Genomic DNA, 24,640 nt, shown 5'->3' with positions numbered 1-24,640 from the left:
TTCCACAAGGCCAGCCTGACACAACTGCACAGTGCCAGGCAGAAATGATAATACCAGATGCCACTGTTACTGCTCCCATAGAAAAGATCACCAAAACCTTAGCACCATGGGCCACCAGACAGAAGCTGATTATTACATGAATCCTATATGATACCAACATCACACCTGGGCAAGACGGGCCCACACTCTAGAGAGCCTGCTCTGCTCTGGCCCTCCCATAGCAGTGCCCTTCCCCGTAGGTAAGGAGTCTGTGGCGCCAAGAGTACAGACTTTCCCCAAGATCACATTCCCCTTCTGGTCCAGGCTCAAGGTGCACAGGACCCCAGCATTTCCAGAGTAAATGGCTCTAGGCCTACTTACAGAGTCTACAGGGGTCTCCATCCCAAAGTCAACAGCTTAGACGTAAGGTATGAGACAGACAAGGGACTTTCTTCATTTGGGAAGCTTGATAAATGCAATTCTGGCTATGAATTACATTTATCCATTGATTCAACTAACACCAAAGGAGTACCCACGATGGTGCCAGCACTGATGTAGGCTCTGCGGATTCAGCAGCGGATGAACAAACAAACCCTTACTCTCACAGAGTTTCTTCTAATGAGAAGAGACAGATAAACATATACAAACATATCGGTCCTCACTAGGGGAACCACATCATCCTAGTTCACCCAGGACATGCCCAGTGTACACCCCCTGTCCCATCTGGTTTAGCATTTGTCCCGTATATTTCGTTTTTTAACAAACTTAAAACAAACCAGCATGGGTTTGGTAGACTCCAGCTTCTACCACCATCACCAGTACAAGTGTGTGAGAGAAAAGAGCAGTGAACAGAGATCTCAGCTGGACACGTGGGTCACTCTGTAGAGACCAAAACTTCACTCTTGTCCCCACCATTCCTCCAGCCATTACAAAACTAACACTACCAGCATTTTGGACATACGTTGATGAGGGCAGGTACTTGCAATACTGGGGGCGCTCTCCAGTCTAGGGTGGTGGTGGGAGAAATATGCATGATGTTGTGCCTCTGAACATACCAGCTGCTAGGGCCCTGGCCTGAGCCCAAGCCTGCAAGAGACACAGACGCACCATGCCAGCAGTCAGCAGGGCATGAGAAGCAAAAGAACCTGTAGGTTAGGTGACCACGGTGTATGTGTAGGGGACCTCTAGATTCCTTAAGGACAGCAAACTGAAAGCATTGCTTTTATCATTTTTATATTCTGTAAGCCTGAAAGTATGTATTTGGGGTTAGGCTTTTTTATTTTGAAAAAAAAAAAAAAATCTATCAGCAACAATGAACTCAAAAAAGTATGTTTAGGGAATTCCCTGGCAGTCCAGTGGCTAGGACTCCACGTTTTCACTGCCAAGTGACTGAGTTCAATCCCTGGTCAGGGAACTAAGATCCCTCAAGTGTGGTGCAGCCAGAAAAAAAAAAAAAATGTTTAATGAAAAATTAAATTCTGAATTTCCATTTCTTGGAAAAGTTGATGATCTATAATTTACACAAAATGTTTTTGAACATTTATCATAGGCCAGCATATCTCTACAAGACCCGAATCTGCTAAATAACATTCACATTTACTTAAAAAATTAGCAGTTAAGAAGCCCGTGCTTAAAGATGGCAATTTAACAGAAGCCTCAGAAGATACAGTTACATAAAACTCGGAAGCATGACTTTTCATTGAGATAAAATGAGTACTCTAAATAGTGCTTGTTTTCACAACCAAAATTCTACTGTTATGTACAAGAAGTAAAGCAGTAGTTATTAATCTGTTGGCTCCAGAAGCAGAAGAACTGCACAAACAACTAAAAACTATAAGTTTTATATAAGTCATGGGTGCTTTAAAGAGAAAAATGAGTTAAATTAATTCAAATATTGGCTCATTTTTAAAAACCTAACATTAAATCAAAGAAAAAAATTTCAGAAATCTATTTGTTGAAGGTAAAACACCTGACATTACTGTGACTGCCACTGTAAATTCAGTTAAAGAGGTTAGCACTGAACAAATAATTATTTGATTTTGCAGAGACACAGATACAAATTTTGTTGGAGTATAGCATCACAATAAAAACAATGTTCTTATTAAGAAACCCAGGGAGCAGAAATACACTTGGATTTGTGTGATAGATACCTAACTTATAATTTCATCCAAATAAGCTTCCACAGTCTAACAATCAAAGTACAAGCTATAGCTGTCAAATTTTAAATATTTTATATATACACAGAATAAGTGAACTACCTGATCTTTGTGAGAAAGCCGATGTTTAATTAAAAATAAATACTTCTTCCTGGCAGTGTGCACTATCTCTTTGCTGGTTATCACCAGTTGATTATTAGGAACATTTGACTCTTTGAAGAGGAAGAACCATTTTGTCAATCAGCCTAAGCTGACATACACAAGTCTTGAACTATTTTATAAATGAGACCTTTAAATGTTGGCTTTACTTTTTTTTTTCAATATCAGTTGAAAAATCTTTTTTTACAAAAACTTATTAAATAAATAAAACACCCAAAGCCTCCAGCTTTGGAAACTTAGTGAACTACAACTACTGTTGACAATATTTTGTAAATATTGCAAACAGGAAGACACTGAAATTTACCCCTCTACAAATGAGAGGACTTGGACAAATGAGATTTCAACTAGTGTACAGGCTGAATTTTAAAATTCTAAAATTGTACTTTGGGATATCTCGACTTAGCTGTTTTGATTACCATCTATCCCTGTGTAACAAACCACCACAAAATGTCATGCCTAAAAACAGCAAGCCTTTTATTTTATTTTATTTTTTATTTTTTTATAAAGCTATTGCTTTATTAATAGCAGTCTTTTTTTTTTTTTTTTAAACTTTTGGGTTTATTTATTTTATTTATTTATTTTATTTATGGCTGTGTCGGGTCTTCGTTTCTGTGCGAGGGCTCTCTCCAGTTGCGGCAAGCGGGGGCCACTCCTCATCGCGGTGCGCGGGCCTCTCACCATCGCGGCCTCTCCTGTTGCGGAGCACAGGCTCCAGACGCGCAGGCTCAGTAGTTGTGGCTCACGGGTCTAGTTGCTCCGCGGCATGCGGGATCTTCCCAGACCAGGGCTCGAACCCGTGTCCCCCGCACCGGCAGGCAGACTCCCAACCACTGCGCCACCAGGGAAGCCCAAGCCTTTTATTATTTATCTGGATTCTGTTGGTTGACTGGGGCTCAGCTGGGCGGTTCTACTGCTCTCACTTGAGACCTCGTGGGGCGGCCGCCGATGATGACGGGTCTGAAACATGCGAGATGTTTGCACTCACGCGTCCGGTGCCTCAGAGGAGCGGCAGGAGGCTGGGCTCTGCCGGGACACCTCCATGTCGGCCCCAACGCCCCCCTCTCCACGTGCCATTTCCAACAGGGCAGCTGAACTTCTCACAGAGCAGCTCAGGGCTCCCCAATCATACAGCAGCTATTATCACTTCTGTCACCTTCTGTGGTTACAGTGAGTCTCGGGGTGAGCCTGAATCATTGCAGCAGAGGACGACACAAAGACATCAATCCCGGAGACCTGGTCCATCTTTGGAGACTGGCTACTATGAGCTCCTATTTTAAACTGCATACATTTACTTTCTGTACTGGAAAGAACTTAAGGGTTCTACACCTAATTCCAGTGTGGGGAGAAGGGGTTTCCTACACTACCACAGTGCTCCAGACACCAGCTGGATGTCCTACAATTCAACTCAGTTCTGACACTATCTACCCAGAGATATTATCGTCAGATTCCCCAGGTTAAGGGCTCAGTCCCACAAGACTGCCCAACCAACTACCTCTCCCCACTTTAGACCTAGCTGCAAGTCCAGGTTACCACCTGTGTCTCCGACCTACCACTGGAGGTTCCAACAACCCCCTCCTTGGATTCTATTCATTTGCTAGACCGGTTCACAGGAATACTAGATTATCAGTTTATTATAGAAGGATATAACTGAAACAACTAGATGAAAGAGATGCAAAGGGAAAGGCGGGGGAAAGGGCAAAGAGCTTCCAAGTCCTCTCTGAGGGAATGACTCCCTGAATCACCACATGTTCACCAAGCCAGAAGTTCTCCGAACCCTAATCTTTTGGGGTTTTATGGAGGCTTCATTACACAGGCATGATTGATTACATCACTAGCCATGATATGCGATCGCACTCAACCTCCAGCCCCTCTCCCTAACCCACGGGTTAGTTAAGGGGAGGCGGAGAAAGTTCCAACAACCTACAGTGGCTGGTTCTCTGGCAGCCAGGCCCCATGCTTAGGTGAGGCCCAAAAGCCACCTCATTAACATGAACAGACACCTTCATAGCTCTCATCATAGGAAATCTGAAGGGTTTAGGAGCTCTGTGCCGAGGATGGATGAACACTAAATACGTATTTCTTACTATAAATCACAATGCCACAGAAACGAAACTGAGAGGGCCTGTGACGTTACAGTAGATAAACTTAACAAAACCTTCAAAACAATCATAAACTGAGACATCTTATTTGACAAGTTTTGTCTTATAAAAATATATATTATTTTGCCTCAGAATGGAGCAAAATACATTAACTGTGAAACTACTTGTGCTGAAATAGTTACACATTTCAATACAAAAACCCATGAGAATTGAGAATACTCTCCATTTACAGAATGTGTTCTAAGTTCACCAAGTACCTTCAGCATTTGTAAATATTTTGCCAATTAAAAATATTATGTTCCACAGAGAAAAATCAATTGAAGGTGTCAAGGCTTTCAAAGTTAAGAAATATAAAATGAAAGTTTGAAAAAATTGCTGAACATTTTAATACTTTAAGAAATCGAAAAAACTATTCTTCAAAAAACTACCAATGGCATGATATCAGAGATTGATACAGCTAAGAAACTAATTAAAGCTGAGTAATAATTCAACTTATGTTATTTTATAATGCTGAAAAATTAATAGGAATACATTTTTTATTTTGATGCATGTGAATATATTTTCTTTTAGGATGAATTTTTTACAAGTTTTTGAATAGTTATTTTCTCTTGAATAGAAGGCCCACCAAAAAATAAAAACAATTTGTCAATCAATAAATATTTTTCAATTGTACCATTTTAAGTATTTATAGTGCCCCTTTTCACTATCAAAAGTATTTAGTTTGAATGCTAGGTCACCCTTATCAAAATCCAACTCAGGCCTTGTTTTTTTTTTTTTTTTTTTTTTTTTTTTTTTCAGGCCTTGTTTTGTGCCTCAGGATATGATATAAAATGAAATAAACAGCACCACTTAGGCAGTACTCTTATCAGAACTGTTAATCTGAATCTAATCAAGTTTTAGATATGTGATGGTTAATTTTATGTGTCAGCTTGACTGGGCTGCAAGGTGCCCGGATATGTGGTTAAACATTATTTCTGGGCGTGTCTTGCGAGGGTGTTTATGGATGGGGTCGACACTTGAAGACTGAGTAAAGCATATTGCCCTCCCCAAGGTGGGTGGGCCTCATCCAATCTATTGAAGACCTGAATAGAATAAAAGGCTGAGTAACAAAGAATTCTCCTTCTCTACCTGACTGTCTTTGAGACATCAGGATTCTCCTAGCTCTGGACTTGGACTTGGACTGGAACTACACCATAAGCTCTCCTGGGTCGCCAGCTGCCAACTGCAGGTGTGGACCTCTGAGCCTCTAAAATCACACGAGCCAATCCTTATATTAAATCAATCAATCTCTCTCTCTCTCTCTCTCTATATATATATATGTGTATGTATGTATGTATGTATGTATATAACAATCTATCTATCGATCTATATATCTATCCATTTATCTACTATTGGTTCTTTTTTTCTGGAGAACCCAGACTAACACAAGATATAACTTCCAAATTAAAGAAAATACAGAAGATAGAGAAATAAGTTAAACGACATCATGAGGAAATAATCAGATACATCTAGAAGTTGGGGCAATCTACAGGTCAGGTAACCCGGTATCATCGAACTCATGGCAGTTAAAAAAAAATGGGGGTGTTCCAGATTAAGGGAGACAAATACAACAATTGAATATAATGCAAGGTCCTTCTTTGGATCGTGGCTTGAACAAACCAGCTATAAAATACCCTATGGGGACAACCAAGGAAATTTAAATGTGTACTTGGTATTACAGGATATCAAGGAATTATTTTAAATTTGGTTATTGTCTGGACTTCCCTGGTGGTGCAGTGATTAAGAATCCACCTGCCAATGCAGGGGACACAGCTCGATCCCTGGTCTGGGAAGATCCCACATGCTGCAGAGCAACTAAGCCCATGCGCCACAACTACCGAGCTTGCAGTCTAGAGCCCGCAAGCCACAACTACTGAAGCCCACGCGCCTAGAGCCCACGCTCCACAAAAAGAGAAGCCACCGCAATGAGAAGCCCAGGAACCGCAACGAAGGGTAGCCCCCGCTCGCCGCAACTAGAGAAAGCCCGCATGCAGCAACAAAAACCCAACGTAGCCAAAAATAAAAATAAATAAATAATAAATAAATTTTTTAAAAATTTGGTTATTGTCACAATGGTATTATGATATTACAAGAAAATACCTTTATTTCTTAAAGATGCAAAAACTATAAGTGAAATGTCACAATGTCTGTACTTTTAATTTAAAATGTTTCAGAAAAAAAACTGCCAAAGTACACAGCGAATTATTAGCAGCTCTTAAGTCTAGGTGATTGGTATATATGGGTGTTCTTTATATTAGACCTTCTACGTTTTTGAATGTTTGAAATCTTAAAAAAAAAAAAGAAACTATATACAAAAACAAGCTAAATAAATAACACAATGAATAAGGGAAACCAATGTAATCAGCCTCCAAAATCACCCTCTGTGATTCTTATCTCCTGATATTCACGCTCCTTCCACAATGAATAGGACTGACCTGTGTGACCAATAAGATACTGTAGAAATATCAGTGTGTGACTTCCAACAATTGGTAATAAAACACATTGAGGTTTTTGCCTTACTATCTAGGATCTGGGAGAAGTCAGAGGCCATGTCATAAGGACACTAGAGCAGCCCTAGGGAAAGGTCCACGTGGCCAAGAACTGAGGGCTCTCACCAGCTGCCAACACTAACTGCAAACAATGCAGGGAGACGCTTTGGAAGTGGATCCCCAGGTCCAGTCAAACCTGCAGGTGACCGCGGCCTGGGCTGATAGCTCGACCGCAACCTCATGAGAGACCCCACGCCAGAACCACACTGCTAAACCACGCCCAAATTTCTGATCCACAGAAACTGTGTGACGTGATGAATGTTTATTGTTGTTTTAGGTCATTAAGTTTTGCAGTAATTTACTTTATAGCAATAAATAACATACAGAAACCAATATGAAAAGCTTGTAAATAGCAAACTGCTTCACAAGTACAAAATGGCAGACTAAGAATGATTTTTTTCCTTCTCAAGCTTTAAAATGTAAATATTTGACATTCCACTAATACAAATGTGTAAATCAAATTACACTGAAACTCACTTACATAGGTATGTAAAAACTAAACAATACATTTATGATTAGAACACTTTACTGTATATATTATGCCCTTCTAGCTCTGTATGTTTGTGCCCTCCCTCTACCCTAATTCATATGTTGAAACCTAATTCCCAAAGTAATTGTATTTGGAGGTTGGGGCCCCTAGGAGGTGAACAGGTCATGAGGATGGAGCCCTCATGAATGGGATTACTGCCCTTATAAAAAAGGCCCCAGGGCTTCCCTGGTGGCGCAGTGGTTGAGAGTCTGCCTGCCAATGCAGGGGACAGAGGTTCGAGCCCTGGTCTGGGAAGATCCCACATGCCGCGGAGCAGCTGGGCCCGTGAGCCACAATTACTGAGCCTGCGCGTCTGGAGCCTGTGCTCCGCAACAAGAGAGGCCGCGATAGTGAGAGGCCCACGCACCGCGATGAAGAGTGACCCCCGCTCGCCGCAACTAGAGAAAGCCCTCACACAGAAACGAAGACCCGACACAGCCATAAATAAATAAATAAACAAATACTTTAAAAAAAAAAAAGTAAAAGTCTATTAAAAAAAAAAAAAAAAAAAGGCCCCAGAGAGATCCCCTGCCCCTTTCCCTTGTCAGGTTACAGTGAAAACACAGCCACCAACGAGGAAGCTGGTCCTCATCAAACATCGAATCTGCCGGCACCTTGATCTTGGACTTCCCAGCCTCCAGAACTGTGAGAAATAAATTCCTGTTTCTTATAAGCTGCACATTCTATGATATTTCTGTTATAGCAGCCTGAACAGACTAAGACATACCTCAATTAAATGTTTTTAAAAATTACAGTGAAACTCTATAGGTTAAAATAGCATAGCAATGGGCGCCCATGTTTTTAAATTCACCTCAATTTATTTACAAAGCTAACATATTTTTCACTTTTCAAAATACCTTTAACTTGATGTCCATCAATTGTTTTTCTAAGCTCTCCTCCAAAGAGTTCTGTTAGCACTGAAAATATTATTTGCCATTATAAAACTGGTGTCAACCAATGACTGACCTCCCTGGGGACCAAACAGCAGCTATTTCCCTTGCACTCTTCTCAGCTATTGTTTAAACATGTTGAAATCTATGAGAAAAGCAGTACTTTTTACTCTGTTGGCATTTTTATTAAACTCTTAGGGGAAGCATTATCAAAAGGTTTTTCAGAAAACTAAGTTATTTCTCCAGGTTTCCAGTAGGAAGCATTTCATTAACTAGTTCAAAGAACTGTTAACCTGCCAGGTTGGGACTGTACAGTTTTCCTCAGCAGTCCACTTATCAAAGCTGTTTGAGAAATGTACTCTTGGCTTGAATCAAGAAGTCAAAGAAAGAGGTGGTTAAAATATCCAACAGTTCCCACCCATTTCGTTTTTAATTTACTAGAGTTCCGAGCGAGTTTACTGTAAAACTTTTAACAGCGCAGTGGTAACACGACTGAACCCACAGGCCATCTACTGAGGCCTCACACTAGGCTGCCACGTGAGGAGATTCAGAGCAGCATGAGGGGCACCAGCTCTGGATACATGGCACGGCCCTGGAAGAAAGGAATTCCACATTCTGGTGCTGTGATATGGGCATTATTGGACTTGGAGTTGGGAAACCACAGACAACTGTTTATGGAGCACTGACTGTGCTAGGCACTTTTACAATGTTTTTATAGTACAGCTGGTGTGATGATATAGGTCTTCGCTGATTAACTAACCCACCAGGTTAGAAAGCCATCACTGACAAGGAGGAAAGAACCAGCCAGTTTGGTGTGACAGTCATCATTCAATGGATCTGAGCAGGAGTGGTGAACAGAGGACATGACAGTACAGAAAAAGGCAGGACACTGGGTTCTGGCTCCAACTCCGTCACTACACTCCGTCACTATGAGAAGGCGAGGCCGGCCAGGGAAGCTTTCAACAATCCTACTTGCCCTGATAGATGAGCAGAAATTAACTGCAAGTCAAGGAGAGGGAAGACATTTCAAATGGGTATAATATGAATAAAGACCAATATGGGAATGGTGATGGTCTGTTCACAGAACAATAACAATGACCAAAAGTTGTGTTTGGGAGTAAAGATATGGTGGCATAGATAAGGTGGTATCAGGTCACAGAGAATCTTGAAATTTAGACAGAGGACCCCACATTTGAAATATTGGAGAACCCCTGTTAATTGATTTGATCAGTTGGTATGTAAGATAGAATGGAAAGGGGGGGAAACTACAGCCCAGTTTCTGCCAATTCTGTATAACGAACATTTACTTCTTTCAAAATCTGGGAGGAAAAAAATAAGTTAGTTTAAAACAGTTGAAAGAAATAGTTAAAAGGAAAAAAAAACAGGGCCAAATGGGTAGGCTCTTTTGCCTTTGATATCAAATTACAATGTCAAATATAGATGTAAATAAAATGGGGATATTCTGAAGACATAATCAGAGCAAGGATAACTTAGAACACGTATGCATTCTCTAAAGCAGACTCAGAAAACTTGAAAACAGATCATCGGGAAAATAAACAGGAATCTGAATTCAAGTCAGCTATAAACAGATTTAGTAAGTCCTATCACACCAGGTGCCAAAATCAGTTAGATAACTTGCAACCAAGAGATGTGAAAATAAGAGTAGAAATAAGGACTTTAAGCCTTATTCTGCCTTTTTAATGAGTAAACAAGGGGCACGGTGCTATGGAAGTTTAAGAGAAAGTGAGGGTTTGCTGGTGGGGGAACTAAAAAAAAAGTCATGTTGGAAGAACTGCACCAACAGCTATGAAGAGGTAGAGATGGAGGTGGCGGGTAGCTGAGAAGGCAAAGGGCAGCATTCGAAGCAAGACCCTAAGGTGGAAGAACTCAAATTTAGTTCAGGAAAAATCAAACTTTTTTTTCTTTTCTGAAGAAAAGCACATATCAGAGAGAAACAGAAACAAAGCCTGAAAGATGAAGATTGGCAGACTGAAACAATTATATCTAACTCAACAGAAAAACGGGAGACATTTCAAAGTTTTAAACCTGGGAAGTGTCATTATAATCTGCCCTAGGATTCTAAAGGCAAATTCAAAAGTTCTTGCAAACCGTTAGTTTGCCATCTGAATACTTAGGTACAAGTAACAGCTAATCTAAATTTCAGCATCTACTTAAAACTACTCTAATTGGTCATATTACCACTACAAAAAACAAACAAACCTCAAGTGACATCTAGAAGACAAAGTCAACAAGCAACTTAAGACAAATTAACAAGAAAACTTATGACTAATGTAAACATTCAACTCTTCACAAAGTCCAACTTCTCACACCCAATGTGGTAAGTTTAAATCCTGACTCCTAAGCAAGAATTTCATTTAGAACCTCACTGCCTTTATTTACATATCTGAAAAAGACATGGTATTAATTAGTTAATATAACTAACCACCAAAAGAGGGATTCCCTTCAATCTACAAATCGCCTTTGGTATTACATCCCTGGTGCTATTTTTCTGATTATATAGACGGTTGTAACAAATTGACAACTTACTTGCTCCCCTTTCCCAAGTAATACTGACATATCTACTCCAATTTATAAGCCCTCTGCCTAGAACACTATTCCCTCATTCTCACCTGGCAAGCTCCTTTCTCATCTTTCAGATATCAGTTTCATCATTCTCTTTGAAGCTTTCCCTGACACCCCATATACATTAGGTGCCCCTAATAACGTGCTCTCTCAACACCCTGCACTACTTCTGCCATCAAGATTATCATAGAGAAAACAGAAGGAACAGTGAAAGTTGAAATCCAGAGCTACCACCAGCTCCCTTCCCTTCCTCTACCCTGAGAACACTAGCAGTCTAGCTTCTGTTCCCCCAGGCAAAAGACTGGAGGATTCAACTCTGCAGAAACGGACCAGGCCAAGAAGAAAGACCCAAAGTTACTGAACAACTGGGAGTCTTTCAATGAAATGTCCCAGCAGGATCATCCTATAGTTGATAAGCCCCACTCATGCCCAAAAAGCATCTAATGAGTTTTTTTACTGATACAAAAATTGGAGGAATTTTCCCAGGCCAACAGTCATTTCTCACATCAATTATAAGTAGTGGGGTGGGGAGGCCCCCAAGACCACCCTCGGGTTTGATAATTTACTAAAAGGACTTCTAGAACTCACTGAAAGCTAAAAAGCTGTCAATATTATACTCACAGTTATGGTTTATCACAGCCAAAGAATATGGATTAAAATCAGCCAAGGAAGAGACATAGGAGGCAGAGTCCAGGAGAGTTCCAAACACAGAGATTCCAGCTGTCCCCTCTCAGTGGAATAATGAACAGCTTTAACTCCTCTTGGCAGCAATGCGTGGTAATATGCAGAGTACTGCCAACCAAGGAAGTTCATCTGGGCCTCGGCATCCAGAGCTCTTATTAGGGCTTGGTCACAAAGACATGGTCACCGTGCCCCTGATACCCATGACCCAAAGTATTCACCATGAACCACATCGTTAGGTCATCTGGTGTGGCCCAAAACCACTCTTATCAGGCAGGACATTTCAAGGACTTAGAGATTACCTTCCAAAGCCAAAGGCAAAAACCAGAACTCTCTTTAGATAAGACTAAATTCTCTATAGTAATTCTCTAAGTTCCATCCTGTTACAGGCAGACCTCAGAGATCCTGCAGGTGCAGTTCCAGACCACTGCAATAAAGTAAATATCGCGATAAAGTCATACAATTTTTTGGTTTCCCAGTGTATATAAAAGTTATGCTTATACTGTACTGTAATCTATTAAGTGTGCAATAGCATTATTTCTAAAAAAAATGTATATGCCTTAATTAAAAAATAATTATTGCTAAAAAATGCTAACCATCATCTGGGCCTTTAGTGAATCGTAATCTTTTTTGCTGGTGAAGGGTCCTGCTGTGAAGCTGATGGCTGCTGACTGATCAGGGTCGTGGTTGCTGAAGACTGCAGTGGCTGTGGGAATTTCTTAAAATAAGACCACAATGAAGTCTGCCACATCAGTTGACTCTTCCTTTCACCAATGATTTCTCTGTAGCATGCAATGCTGTTTGATAGCATTTTACCCACAGAAGAACTTCTTTCAAAATTGGACTCAATCTTCTTAAACCCTGCTGCGCCTTTATCAACTAAACTTATGTAATATTCTAGATCTTCTGTTGTCATTTCAAGACTCTTCACAGTATATTCACCAGGAGTAGATTCCATCTCAAGAAACCACTGTCTTTGCTCATCCATAAGAAGCAACTCCTCATTCGTTCAAGTTTTATCATGAGATTGCAGCAATTCAGTCACATCTTCAGGCTCCACTTCTAATTCTAGTTCTCTTGCTATTTCCACCACATCTGCAGTTACTTCCCCCGCCCGAAGTCTCAGACCCCTCGAAGTCATCCATGGGGGTTGGAATCATCTTCTTCCAAACTCCTGTTTATGTTGATATTTTGACCTCTTCCCATGAATCATGAATGTTCTTAGTGACATCTAGAATGGTGAATACTTTCCAGAAGGTTTTCAATTTACTTTGCCCAGATCCATCATAGGAATCACATGGCAGCCTTACAAAATGTGTTTCTTGAATAATAAGAATTGAAAATCAAAATTACTCCTTAATCCATGTGCTGCAGGATGGATGTTGTTGTCAGCAGGCATGAAAACAACATTAATCTCATTGTACGCCTCCATCAGAGCTCTTGGGTGACCAGGTGCATTGTCAATGAGCAGTAATATTTTGAAAGGAATATTTTCTTCTGAGCAGTAGGTCTCACTGTGGACTTAAAATAGTCAGTAAACCGTATTATAAACAGATGTGCTGTCATCTAGGCTTTGTTGTTTCATTTATAGAGCACAGGCAGAGCAGATTTTGCATAATTCTCAGGATTTCAGAATGGTAAATAAGCACTGGCATCAAACTAAAGTCACCAGCTGCATTAGCTCCTAACAAGAGAGTTAATTAGCCTGCCCTTTGAAGCTTTGATGCCAGGCACTGACTTTTCCTCTCTAGTTATGAAAGTCCTAAATGGCATCTTTTTCCAAAATAGGGCTATTTCACCTACATTGAAAATCTGTTGTTTAGTGTAGCCACCTGCATTATTTGAACTAGACCTTCTGGATAACTTGCTGCAGCTTCTACATCAGCACTTGCTGCTTCACCTTGCACTTTGATGTTTTGGAGATAGATTCTTTCCTTAAACCTCATGAACCAACCTTTGCTAGCTTCAAACTTCTCTTCTGCAGCTTCCTCACCTCTCTCAGCCTTCACAGAATTGAAGAGAGCTAGGGCCTAGTTCTGGATTAGAATTTCACTTAAGGCAATGTTGTGGCTGGTTTGATCTTCTATCCAGACCACTACAATCTTCTCCATATCAGCAATAAGGCTGCTTCGATGTCTTATCATTTGTGTATTCACTGGAGTAGCACTTTTAAGTTCCTTCAAGAACTTTTCTTTTGCATTCACAACTTGATGATTGTTCGGTGCAAGAGGCCTATCAGCATTCCTCTCTCACTAAGCTTAATCATTTCTAGCTTTTGATTTAAAATGAGAGATGTGCGACTCTTCCTTCCTCTTGAACACTTACAGGCCATTGTAGAGTTATTAACTGGCCTGATTTCAATACTGTTGAGCCTCAGGGAATAGGAAGGCCTGAGGAGAGGGAAAGAGATGGGGGAACGGCAGGTCAGTAGAGCAGTCAGAACACACACAACGATTATTGATTAAGTTTGCCATCTTATATGAGTGTGGTTCATGGTGCCCCAAAACAATTACAATAGTAACATCAAAGATCCCAAGTCACAGATTACCATAACAAATATAATAACAATGAAAAAGTTTGAAATATTGAGAGGGTTACCAAAACGTGACAGAGAGACAAGAAATGAGCAAATGCTGTTGGAAAAATGGTGAGGATAGACTTGCTCGACGCAGGGTTGCCACAAACCTTCAATTTGTAAAAAGCACAACTTCTGCCAAGTACACTTAAGTGCAATAAAACAAGGCATTCCTATATTTCATTTTCCCTCTATTTCAGAAATGTCATTAGAAAGTATACCATTATACTCCTAAAAGATGCAACATCTCCTTTCTATAGACCACCAGAACTTACATTCTGGACTCAGAGTTAACATATGCACTTACAATATAAATGACATTTCACCATATCCCAGACGCTTTGCTTTGTAAGGATAGCAGAAAAAAATCTAAGAAGCAAGAAGACAAAAAGTCCTTTACATTTTCTTTTACACTCTACCTGGCCTATTTTTTGCCTTTATAAAACAGACTCACTCTATCAGCCTAAATCAAGCATTGGTTCTTCAGTCTCTATACCTGTTACTTTGCCAGGCAAAGCAAGTTAGGAACCTTCATGGGCTCATATATGCTCGTCGAATTTGGAAACCACATGTTTTTCAGACAAATTAACATCTTAAATAAATATGTTAATAGTTTCCCATATTACAAGACATTTCATTGCCAAGATCTTGGTTTTACCACTCTACTGTACACTCTCGTAAAGACACATCATAAAACTTACTAAACCACGTTTGGATTTCCAAATACTTAGCCTTTCAATTCAATGTACTCTGAGAAAACTTCTAAACGGCTTCTCCAAGCCCCTAAGTGTGCCTAGTGTTCAGAAGCAATCGTTAGACCTCAGAGAAATTCATCAAGCAGCTGGAAAACTTTGGCCCCCTATTGGTAAAGATCCATCTCTCAGTCCTTTGAGAAGATTTGATTAATTACTCTAGGAGCTAAGAGCCTCAGAGAAAACCTATTTAACTCTTTCCTCTCGATGAGAGACTTGATTACAGACTTTCCTAAATTAAAATCCGAAAGCATCCCAAATGCTCTGGGCATTTTATTTTTTTTAATAGAAAACATTATTCATAAAGCTGCTACCCATGCTGGACGTCGTGCTAGTCACACAAGCTAGAGTCTGCAAGGATCCTTACATGCTAGAACAGACCTGTACACAACTAATCCTATCAAAATATCATAAGCATAATTTAAAGGCTACATAACAGAACTAAAAATAATAATAAAAACTACTTCATTTAAATTTAAATAAGTATGTTAATCTCCCCCCAAAAAAGAAAGAATAAATATGTTAATGGAAATTTGTGAGTTCATATTATTCCTGACACTTCACCTTTTAGGCAAATACTTTTTAAATGACCTCTGGAGAATCACTAAGATTTTGCTATTAAAATTTGTTTATCTCGATTTTGAAACCAATGCCCACTTTTACCAAAAAATATCGCTGTTCTCAAGTAATAGTGTATGAGCACTTGTCTGTGATTAGTTACCTAAAATAGTCATAGGATGGCACCAATGAGACTTAGCCAATAAACACTCTACAGTCTGGCTATTTATCAGTTTTCAAAAACACTGAGGGCTTCCCTGGTGGCACAGTGGTTGAGAACCTGCCTGCTAATGCAGGGAACACGGGTTCAAGCCCTGGCCTGGGAAGATCCCACATGCCGCGGAGCAACTGGGCCAGTGAGCCACAACTACTGAGCCTGAGCATCTGGAGCCTGTGCTCCGCAACAAGAGAGGCCACGATAGTGAGAGGCCCGCACGCCGCGATGAAGAGTGGCCCCCGCTCGCCGCAACTAGAGAAAGCCGTCGCACAGAAACAAAGACCCAACACAGCCAAAAATAAATAAATAAATTTATATTAAAAAAAAAAAAAACGCTGATCACCAAAATAAATAAATAAATAAATAAAAATTTAAAAAATAAAAGAACTTAGGATGGATAAATTCCCATTGGGGGGAAAAGCCCCCAATGATAACTATCTTTAATATATTTCCATATGAAGGGAAGCAAATCACTATAAGGGTAGTACTGAGTACAAACTTCAACCCCATTACACTCTAGCATACACTGGGGCTCCAGCTGCCCTAGACCCTTTGAACTTCTCCCTCACAACCCCATGTTATATTCCAGTTGGCAAATATCCTTGTACACAATCAGTTATTCTTCGGTGCTGAGGTCAGAACTTTCCAACATTCCTATTATATCCTGTGTAAAGAGAAGGGTAAGTAATCCTTACTGCAGCTCACAACGTTCCAGGCACCATGCCTGCTGCTCTACATGTAATGCCTCATTTAATCTTCACCCTGTGGCCTAGCTTTTATTCACCACGTTTTTTTAGGTGTGAAAACTCAAAAATCATGGGTAGAAGAATCAGGATTTGAATCCCAGGCAGTCTGACTTCAAAGGCCAATTTCCTTTCAAAAAAGTGGCTATACTGGACTTCCCTGGCAGTCCAGTGGTTAGGACTCCGCACTGCCACTGCAGGGGGCCCAGGTTTGATCACTGGTTGGGGAACTAAGATCCCACATGCCATGCAGCGCAGCCAGAAAAAAATTAAAAAAAAAATAAAAGGCTATACTTCCCGACATATATATTTATTTGCAGAAAAGTTTAATCTGGGTGGTCTCGAACTACATACCCAAATTCTCAAACTGGGACAAGAGATCAACCTTTGAACCTAAAGTGAACTAAGTTTTGAAAGAAAAATAAAAATTTTAAAAATAAACATTTATTGCATAGCTACTGTACGTACCATACATGCCTTCTATCACCTTCTCACTACCTTCTTATTTGCAGACAATATCAAACGCTTTCCACATCCCTACATACCAGTCGCCTGCTCTCCAGTAATGCCTTTATCTATGCTTAAATACATATATTTAAACACATGCAGAAGGAGCTTGGGATGTAGGTGTACCCCTAAAACAGCAGGCATCTAACATGTGCTAAAATATGGATAAAGAAGATGTAGCACATATATATAATGGAATATTACTCAGCCATAAAAAGAAATGAAATTGAGTTATTTGTAGTGAGGTGGATGGACCTAGAGTCTGTCATACAGAGTGAAGTAAGTCAGAAAGAGAAAAACAAATACAGTATGCTAACACATATATACGGAATCTAAGGAAAAAAAAAAAAAAGGCCATGAAGAACCTAGTGGCAAGACGGGAATAAAGACACAGACCTACTAGAGAATGGACTTGAGGATATGGGGAGGGGGTGGGGTGAGATGTGACAGGGTAAGAGAGTGTCATGGACATATATACACTACCAAATGTAAAATAGATAGCTAGTGGGAAGCAGCCGCATAGCACAGGGAGATCAGCTCGGTGCTTTGTGACCACCTAGAGGGGTGGGATGGGGAGGGTGGGAGGGAGGAAGATGCAAGAGGGAAGAGAAATGGGAACATATTGTATATGTATAACTGATTCACTTTGTTATAAAGCAGACGCTAACACACCATTGTAAGGCAATTATACTTCAATAAAGATGTTTAAAAAAATAAAAATAAAAATAAAATAAAAATAAAAAAATAAAATAAAATAAAATAAAATAAAACACCCTGACTGTAAGCAGACAGGGCTCCAGTTGACACTGCCTTCCAAAACCAACAAACCAACCCCGTCACATTATGGAGCACCGTGACTGCCAACACTGCCTGGGAACCTCTGTCCAAAACTGAATTCGAGTGGCAATCACCACGTGCTGGGTGCTGATTCAAAACACTGCTTCCCACAGCAGCACCTGATCGCCTTCTGCAATTTCTCTTCGGGAAGAAGTTCTTTTGTGGCACAGGTTTTTAACGAGGGGGCTGGTTTTGCCGGTGCTTTGAGATGCTCTGTGACAAGTCATCAAAAACGTGAAAGCACCAGCACCCCTACTTTAAACAAGAAGTGATTAGACTTGCCAACTCGGAAGTTAGGCTGAGTCAGCTCTACAAGAGCATCTCTGCAGCCACGCTCCTCGGGAAGCATTCCCCCTGGGGGTGCACCCCAGGAACACAGACCCCCTCCCCAATCCACCCCCCCACCCCCGCCTGCTCCAGAACTGGAAGCACTGTTGCAGTCACGTGACTGAGTCGGCTCTCCACAGGAGCTGGGTCTGGTCCGAGTTTCGCAGACAAGGCTACTCCGGTCTGCAGGGGAGGATTTAACAGCTACAGCCCTAGAAGACTGAGAGACTTACGTAAGGTCAACTATACCCAGCAGAGTGGACAGAAGTCAAAATGGCAAGATGTCGGGAATAGCAAGAAGGCCCCCCACCACCCAGTGTTCCCTCTAGTTAAATGTTTCAAATTGCACAGCTGTCATTCCTTGGTACTTATTAAAGGTAACTTTCCTAGGAAAAGTGGCTCTTTACACCATCCATCTCTCACACATTGGTGGGAAGGGATTTTCTGTTCTTCTCCCAGACAGCTCTTAAACAAGAGGAAAGGCACCCTCCAAACAGACAGCTCAGGGGAAAGCTCACAGCAAGAGGCAGGTGCCCCAGAGGCAGAATTTCCCCTGCTCCATAAGCAGTATCCGTACCACCAGTTGACTCTTGATTACCCAGGGGTTAATGATCCAAACAGGTTGCTCTAGGCCCCTGGCCTTTTCCTGTTCCCATTGCTTGCCCATGGCATGCCCACCATATAATCCAAATTATAAATATATAAAAAGTTGAATTTTAAAGTAATCATTTTTTGTCTCTTGTTTTTAAACCCCTATATAAGAGGAATAATGAGTAAGAATTTTAAAATTATTAATTAAAATAACATTTGGAGATTATAGATTTCCTGTCTACCTTCATTGGTTTCCAATTAAGACTGGTAATTAGCAGTTGGTCATATATGGAATGTGAGGTTATATGAAGAATAACAAACATAAGTATGAAATATTAAAAATAAGTATATAAAGAGGCAAGGTAGTTCTCAGGTTAAGAGCAGTCTTCCAAGTCACACAGACTAGGGCTGAGTCCCAGCCCACCACTCTTGCCAGCTATACGATTATAGGCAAGATCCCTTACCTCTCAAAACCCAGCCCCCTCACTCTGTAAAATCAGGATAAAAATGGTACTGACTATACAAAATTGTTGGGAGGAAGAAAGTACAGGCTAATGCATGTACTTAGCTATATGATTTTGTATATTTTAAGGACTCAATCAATATTAACTTTTATTGTAATGGTATTCATAGTACCATATTCATGAAAGCAAGAGCATCTCCCTTTCAAAATATTCTAAGTAAATCAAGTTTAACTTTGTCAGCATGATAATGATCAAGTAGTTCTGTAACAATACGGTTTTCTACAGATATATATCAAAGTAGTAGGGGCAAAATGGTACGATGTCATTTTGGATTTACTTTCAAATACTATAGCAAAAAGGGGGACTAGTAAAGCAAGTGTGGCAAACTATGACTGTTGAATCTAGGGGATGGGTATATGGTTCATTACCGCCATCTCTCCATCTCTGTGACTGTTTGAAAACCTTCATAATAAAAAGGTAAAAAACAATCAATTGGTCTGTCAACAGATATTTATTAAGAACACTCCAGGAGCCCAACACAGAACTGGTGCCATGAGATAAACTAACTATTGTTTTAAAAAAAAATATCAGGCAAGCAGCAACTGTACCTTTCTGGCATGTCACCAAGAAGCACAAGCTAAGTAAAGAGAAGGGCTCTGATCCGTGAATAGAGATTTCACAGCATCACAGATGGCGTTTATGCACCCGACTCACTGGAGAGCCTTAGCCTTTCTTAACCACAGTTCCTCATCTGAACCAGAGAACAAATAATAAATCTGAATGACTACTTTCTCATTCCTCCCAGGAGAGAACTAGTACCCTTCCAAACGCATCAGAGAAAAACTGTTTCATTATACATGATGGATGCCTTAGGGCATTAAGGCTTAATTCTCTTGCAGACCCCAATTGGGGAAGGCTGCTGGAACCTCCACTCAGAACCCTCTTGCTCTTAGTTTTCTCACAATTCTAGAAACCTCGATGCTCTTGTTTCTTGCCTAGTGCATATTCAAAACAGCAAATCAGAAGGTGGAGATCTCCATGGCAGAAGGCTGACATCCTGATCACACAAGAGGAACCAAACACTTTATTAAAAATACAGTCAGTGAACCAAAAAAAGCAGAGCAGCCCAGGCACTTTAGAGAAAAGTGGCTCTAAAAGCCTCAGGAGTCCATTTATACCTTTTATTTCTAAAAGTTAATATTTACTGAGTACTTACAATACAGAGTACTTACAAGGACTTACATGCTTGTACTGATGATCCTCCAAGTCGCCAAAAAACAATTAAATTTTACCCAGTGCACTCTACTTCACACAGAGACTAAACCTTCAGAGTTCTGCTTCTCCACAGTATGATAGTGGGCAAGTTTAATTTCATTCTATTTATACATTTTTTTAAATTTCTATGATGACTATATACTACCTATTAGGCAAAAACATCTTTTAAAGATACTTAAGTTTAGGAAAATTTCATCCTAAATGGCATAAATTTTAAACATTTTTCATTCATACTTTGAAAGAGTAAAACCTCCACACTGATTCATTTTCCAAAGTTTTCAGATAGGTATGCCTCTTATGTAGGAGTTATCATCTTTGGTGTTAAGGAACAGGTAATCAATATGGTGAGAAGCAAAGTTACAGAGAAAAAAAAAAATCAAAATAATTTAAAAGACATCTACTAAACAAGAGGAATAAGAGAAGGTTTCAGGAGAGTGGAGGGATTTAAGCTTGACCTCCAAGGGGGAAGGTGTGGGTAACAGGAACAGGCCAAATGATCCAGGACCCTCAAAGAGACAGAGCAAAATGTCTGGGCTTCGCACAACAGGCATTGTAAGTTGCCAGAAAAGGCACTAATGCTTCTTTATTCATTCACTTAACAAACACTAATAAAAACAATTATAGGCACCATGAAAGCTACTGTTCTATGTAATATGAGGGACACACAGACCCAACAACCACAGATGCTACCCTCGAGCAGCTTATTATATAAAGCATCACTACAACATGCAAACACAGGACAGAAGTCAGTACGTGCCATAGGACAAGGCAAAGGACCTCGGGAGATGAGTGGTGAACAGCAGAGGAAATGAAGCAAGCCTTTAACAGAGGAGGTGAAATAATGAAAGCTGTATTTTCGGAAGATTACTGGATTAATGGCTATCATTTATTGGTCACTCATCAAGTTAAGCGTGATGTAACTATATTTCTCATTGAATATTCACACTAATTCTGCCACGAAGACAGCAGGTCCATTTTATAGATGAGGAAACTGAACCTCAGAGATTAAAGTACTTATCCAAAGACACACAGCACATGTCAGGGCTAAGATTCAAACAGGTCTCTATGATTCCAAACTATTTCTACGATGCCGTATATAAAATCTTTATCCAAGGACACACAGCACATGTCTGGGCTAAGATTCAAACAGGTCTCTATGATTCCAAGCTATTTCTACGATGCCGTATATAAAATCTTTAGAGTGAAAAGCATATTTACTTAATTCAACTATTTGACATGCAACTTTAACAGACTGTAACAGACATTTCCACTTCCAGTCTTGTAAGAACTCCTATGTGGCTAAACCCATTCATCACCTCCTGACAGCACTATTTTTTTTTTTTTAATATATGGTTCAGTTACTTAAAAGGATTCATTCTTTTTTATAACTTTTTATTTTATATTGGAGTATAGTTCATTAACAATGTTGCGTTAGTTTCAGGTGTACAGCAAAGTGATTCAGTTATATGTATACATGTATCTATTCTTTTTCAAATTCTTTTCCCATTTAGGTTGTTACATAATATTGAGCAGAGTTCCCTGAGCCATACAGTAGGTGAGAGCACTATTTGATTGTCCCCCCAATTCAATTACGCCTTTCTACTAAAGACTGCAATTACATTAGTTTGACTAAGTCAGATTTTTTATTTTTCATGAAACGGAAATACATCTTAAAGGAGCCAAATAATCAAAATAGCAAATATGAGAAGATAAGCATAATTTGTTCTATTTGAACAAACAACTATAAGGAAAAGTTTAATCAAATATGGATTTTCCTGGGGCAGATGAGAAAGACCACTGTCATGACTTAGATATGTGATAGAATGAGCAAAGTGTAGGAATAGAAGAAAAGAGGAAGAGGTGAATCTACAAGGTACTTTTTATGAATGAAACACTAAGACTATGATCAATACTCTGCCATGCAGAGGAATGAATACAAAATAAAAGGCTCTGCTTACATGAAAGACTTGTGAAGTCCAGATGTACATTCATGAAACATCTAGAGAGAAAGAAAATACATAATAATGTATTTCATTATGTCCAATCATCACAGAATGGGGGGGATAAAAACTGACCACTGGAACTTAGAGCCTTGAAAGCCCGGGAGGACTGTGATGACCGGAGAAGGAGGGAAAGGTATGAATTCCAAGCGCAGAGACCATCGCAGACCTACAGCTCCACAGAATGGGAACTCTAAGTAATGACCAGAGACTCAAAGAACTTCAGAACCAGAAGGACTCTCAGAGATCACGTGTCTGTATTTTGTTTTGTTTTCTCAATAGACTTCACTACTTAGAGAAGTCTGAGGTTCCCAGCAAAACTGAGTGGAAGGTACAGAGACTTCCCATTTACCCCCCGCCCCACACAGGCACACCCTCCCCATTATCCACGTTCCCCACCAGAGTGGCACATTTGTTACAACAGATCAACGAACACTGTCATATGTCTGTGTCACCGATTTGGAAAGCACAAGCCAGGGCACTGGAGTCCCCTACCCAAGGTCACATGGCCAGATGCTGTCAGAGAAAGGACCAAAATGCCTGGGTCCCAATCCTGTATCCTTTCCTGATAAACCACAATGCACTGGGTGAAGCAGACATGGCCAAGTACAGATCCCCCGACATTCACTCCACAGGATGCCTGATTTCACTTGACCTGTAAATGTACTATTGTCGGCACCAAAACAATTTAACTCTCTTTCAGAAGCAGAGAGAAGTCTGCTTTTTCTCTGAGGCATCTTCTGTATTATTAGCACCAATGCCCATTGTCTAGACTCTACATGCTAATAATCACTAAGTCCCACAGCTTCTCTATTTTATGTAATTACTGGCATAATATTACAAACAATCAAACAATACTCATGTGCAGAATGAAACTGTGATTTTTTTCTTCCTGGAGCCAGATCCATGAGGTGTTTTCACTGATAAAACCCATATGAGATCTCTGCCTCACGCAAGAGATTCCCCACAGTATTTTTAAATGTTAGTAATAAATATCAATACAATGTTGATGGGTTCATTGTTTGAAACAGGGCAACTGCATATCCCAAGGATGAGCAAAGTCTGCTTTCCTTGGCAAGAGTAAAGCTCTGTGCTTTCCCAGTGACACTTCAAAGTTTGATGAAGAGAAGTTTCTCAAGGCCGGGGCCTCCCAACTTCTATGGCCCTCGTCTCTTTCACAAAGATGTGGATAGTGCTGAGTGCGCACTAGGTACTCTACATATACGTGCTGGATGGAAGGGTTTGAGAGTATAGTAATAATTACCTCCTGAAGAGTCAAAACTTTTTGAAAAAGGAAAATAAACTCTGCTTATAAAGATACAAGACTAAAATACATTTCTTGTTTCTTTGGAAAATTATCAGAAGCATTTCAGTTTCTCCCTAAATACTGAAGAAAAAAAAAAAATCTCCCCTCAAAACGCCAAAATAGACAGAGCTGGAGCTACTTTGTCAAATACAAATATATAGAGGATTGTCCCCTTCCTCCCTGAGTCCACAACACAAACTTAATAATCTCCAAGGAAATATGAGTATGTTCTTTCTCCTACCAGAAAATTAACTAAATTACTCTTTCTGGTAGACAATATCACATCTGCGGGTATTGGGATCTTTAGGGTCTGCCCCTTCCAGTCTCTGAGACCATGGAGAAGATACTCTCGGATAAGTTTCCAAAATCATCATCAGGACCACTGTTTGACTATATTTTTCCATTTAGCCACTGGCATTATTTGAATAAAATATGCTCCATTTCAGATACAATGCACTTTTCAGATATATACACCTATTTAACTGCCTTACACTCCTGATTTTTCCAATATGCCTTCACAATATGCTTTGCACGTTTGGTGACATATTTCAACTAGAAAATAAAAGGCTAACTTCTCCCCAAATTTGCTTACAGAAGATTTGGTAACCAAATACAAAAAACTATGACATATAAAAGATATTAAAGCAAAGGTAAAAGTGACAGAGAAAGGATTTCTCAAAAAAGTAATACAGTCGTCCCTCGGTATCCACAGGATTCATCCCGGGAGTCCCACGGATACCAAAATCTATGGATGCTCAAATATCTTACAGAAAATGGCACAGTACAATCAGCCCTTCAGGGATGCGGAACACGCGGATACAAGC

The 24,640-nt window shown here is 40.0% G+C and overlaps 1 protein-coding gene across 2 annotated transcripts in view; it reads right to left on the bottom strand.

Moving 5' to 3' along the window:
• Positions 1 to 24,640, bottom strand: part of DERA (deoxyribose-phosphate aldolase) — a 119,624-nt gene that overhangs the window by 84,433 nt on the left and 10,551 nt on the right. The window contains exon 2 of one of the 2 annotated variants that reach the window (XM_059934507.1): positions 22,469 to 22,509. The exons of the other annotated variant lie outside the window; for it this stretch is intronic. Coding sequence (XP_059790490.1) covers positions 22,469 to 22,502 — 34 coding nt within the window. The 5' untranslated portion in view covers positions 22,503 to 22,509. The remainder of the gene's footprint in view (positions 1 to 22,468; positions 22,510 to 24,640) is intronic. 2 annotated transcript variants of the gene reach the window in all.

The sequence above is a fragment of the Balaenoptera ricei genome, chromosome 10 (genome assembly GCF_028023285.1).
Source record: "Balaenoptera ricei isolate mBalRic1 chromosome 10, mBalRic1.hap2, whole genome shotgun sequence".
Lineage (NCBI taxonomy): Eukaryota > Metazoa > Chordata > Mammalia > Artiodactyla > Balaenopteridae > Balaenoptera > Balaenoptera ricei.
This window is presented reverse-complemented; position numbering and strand designations above follow the sequence as displayed.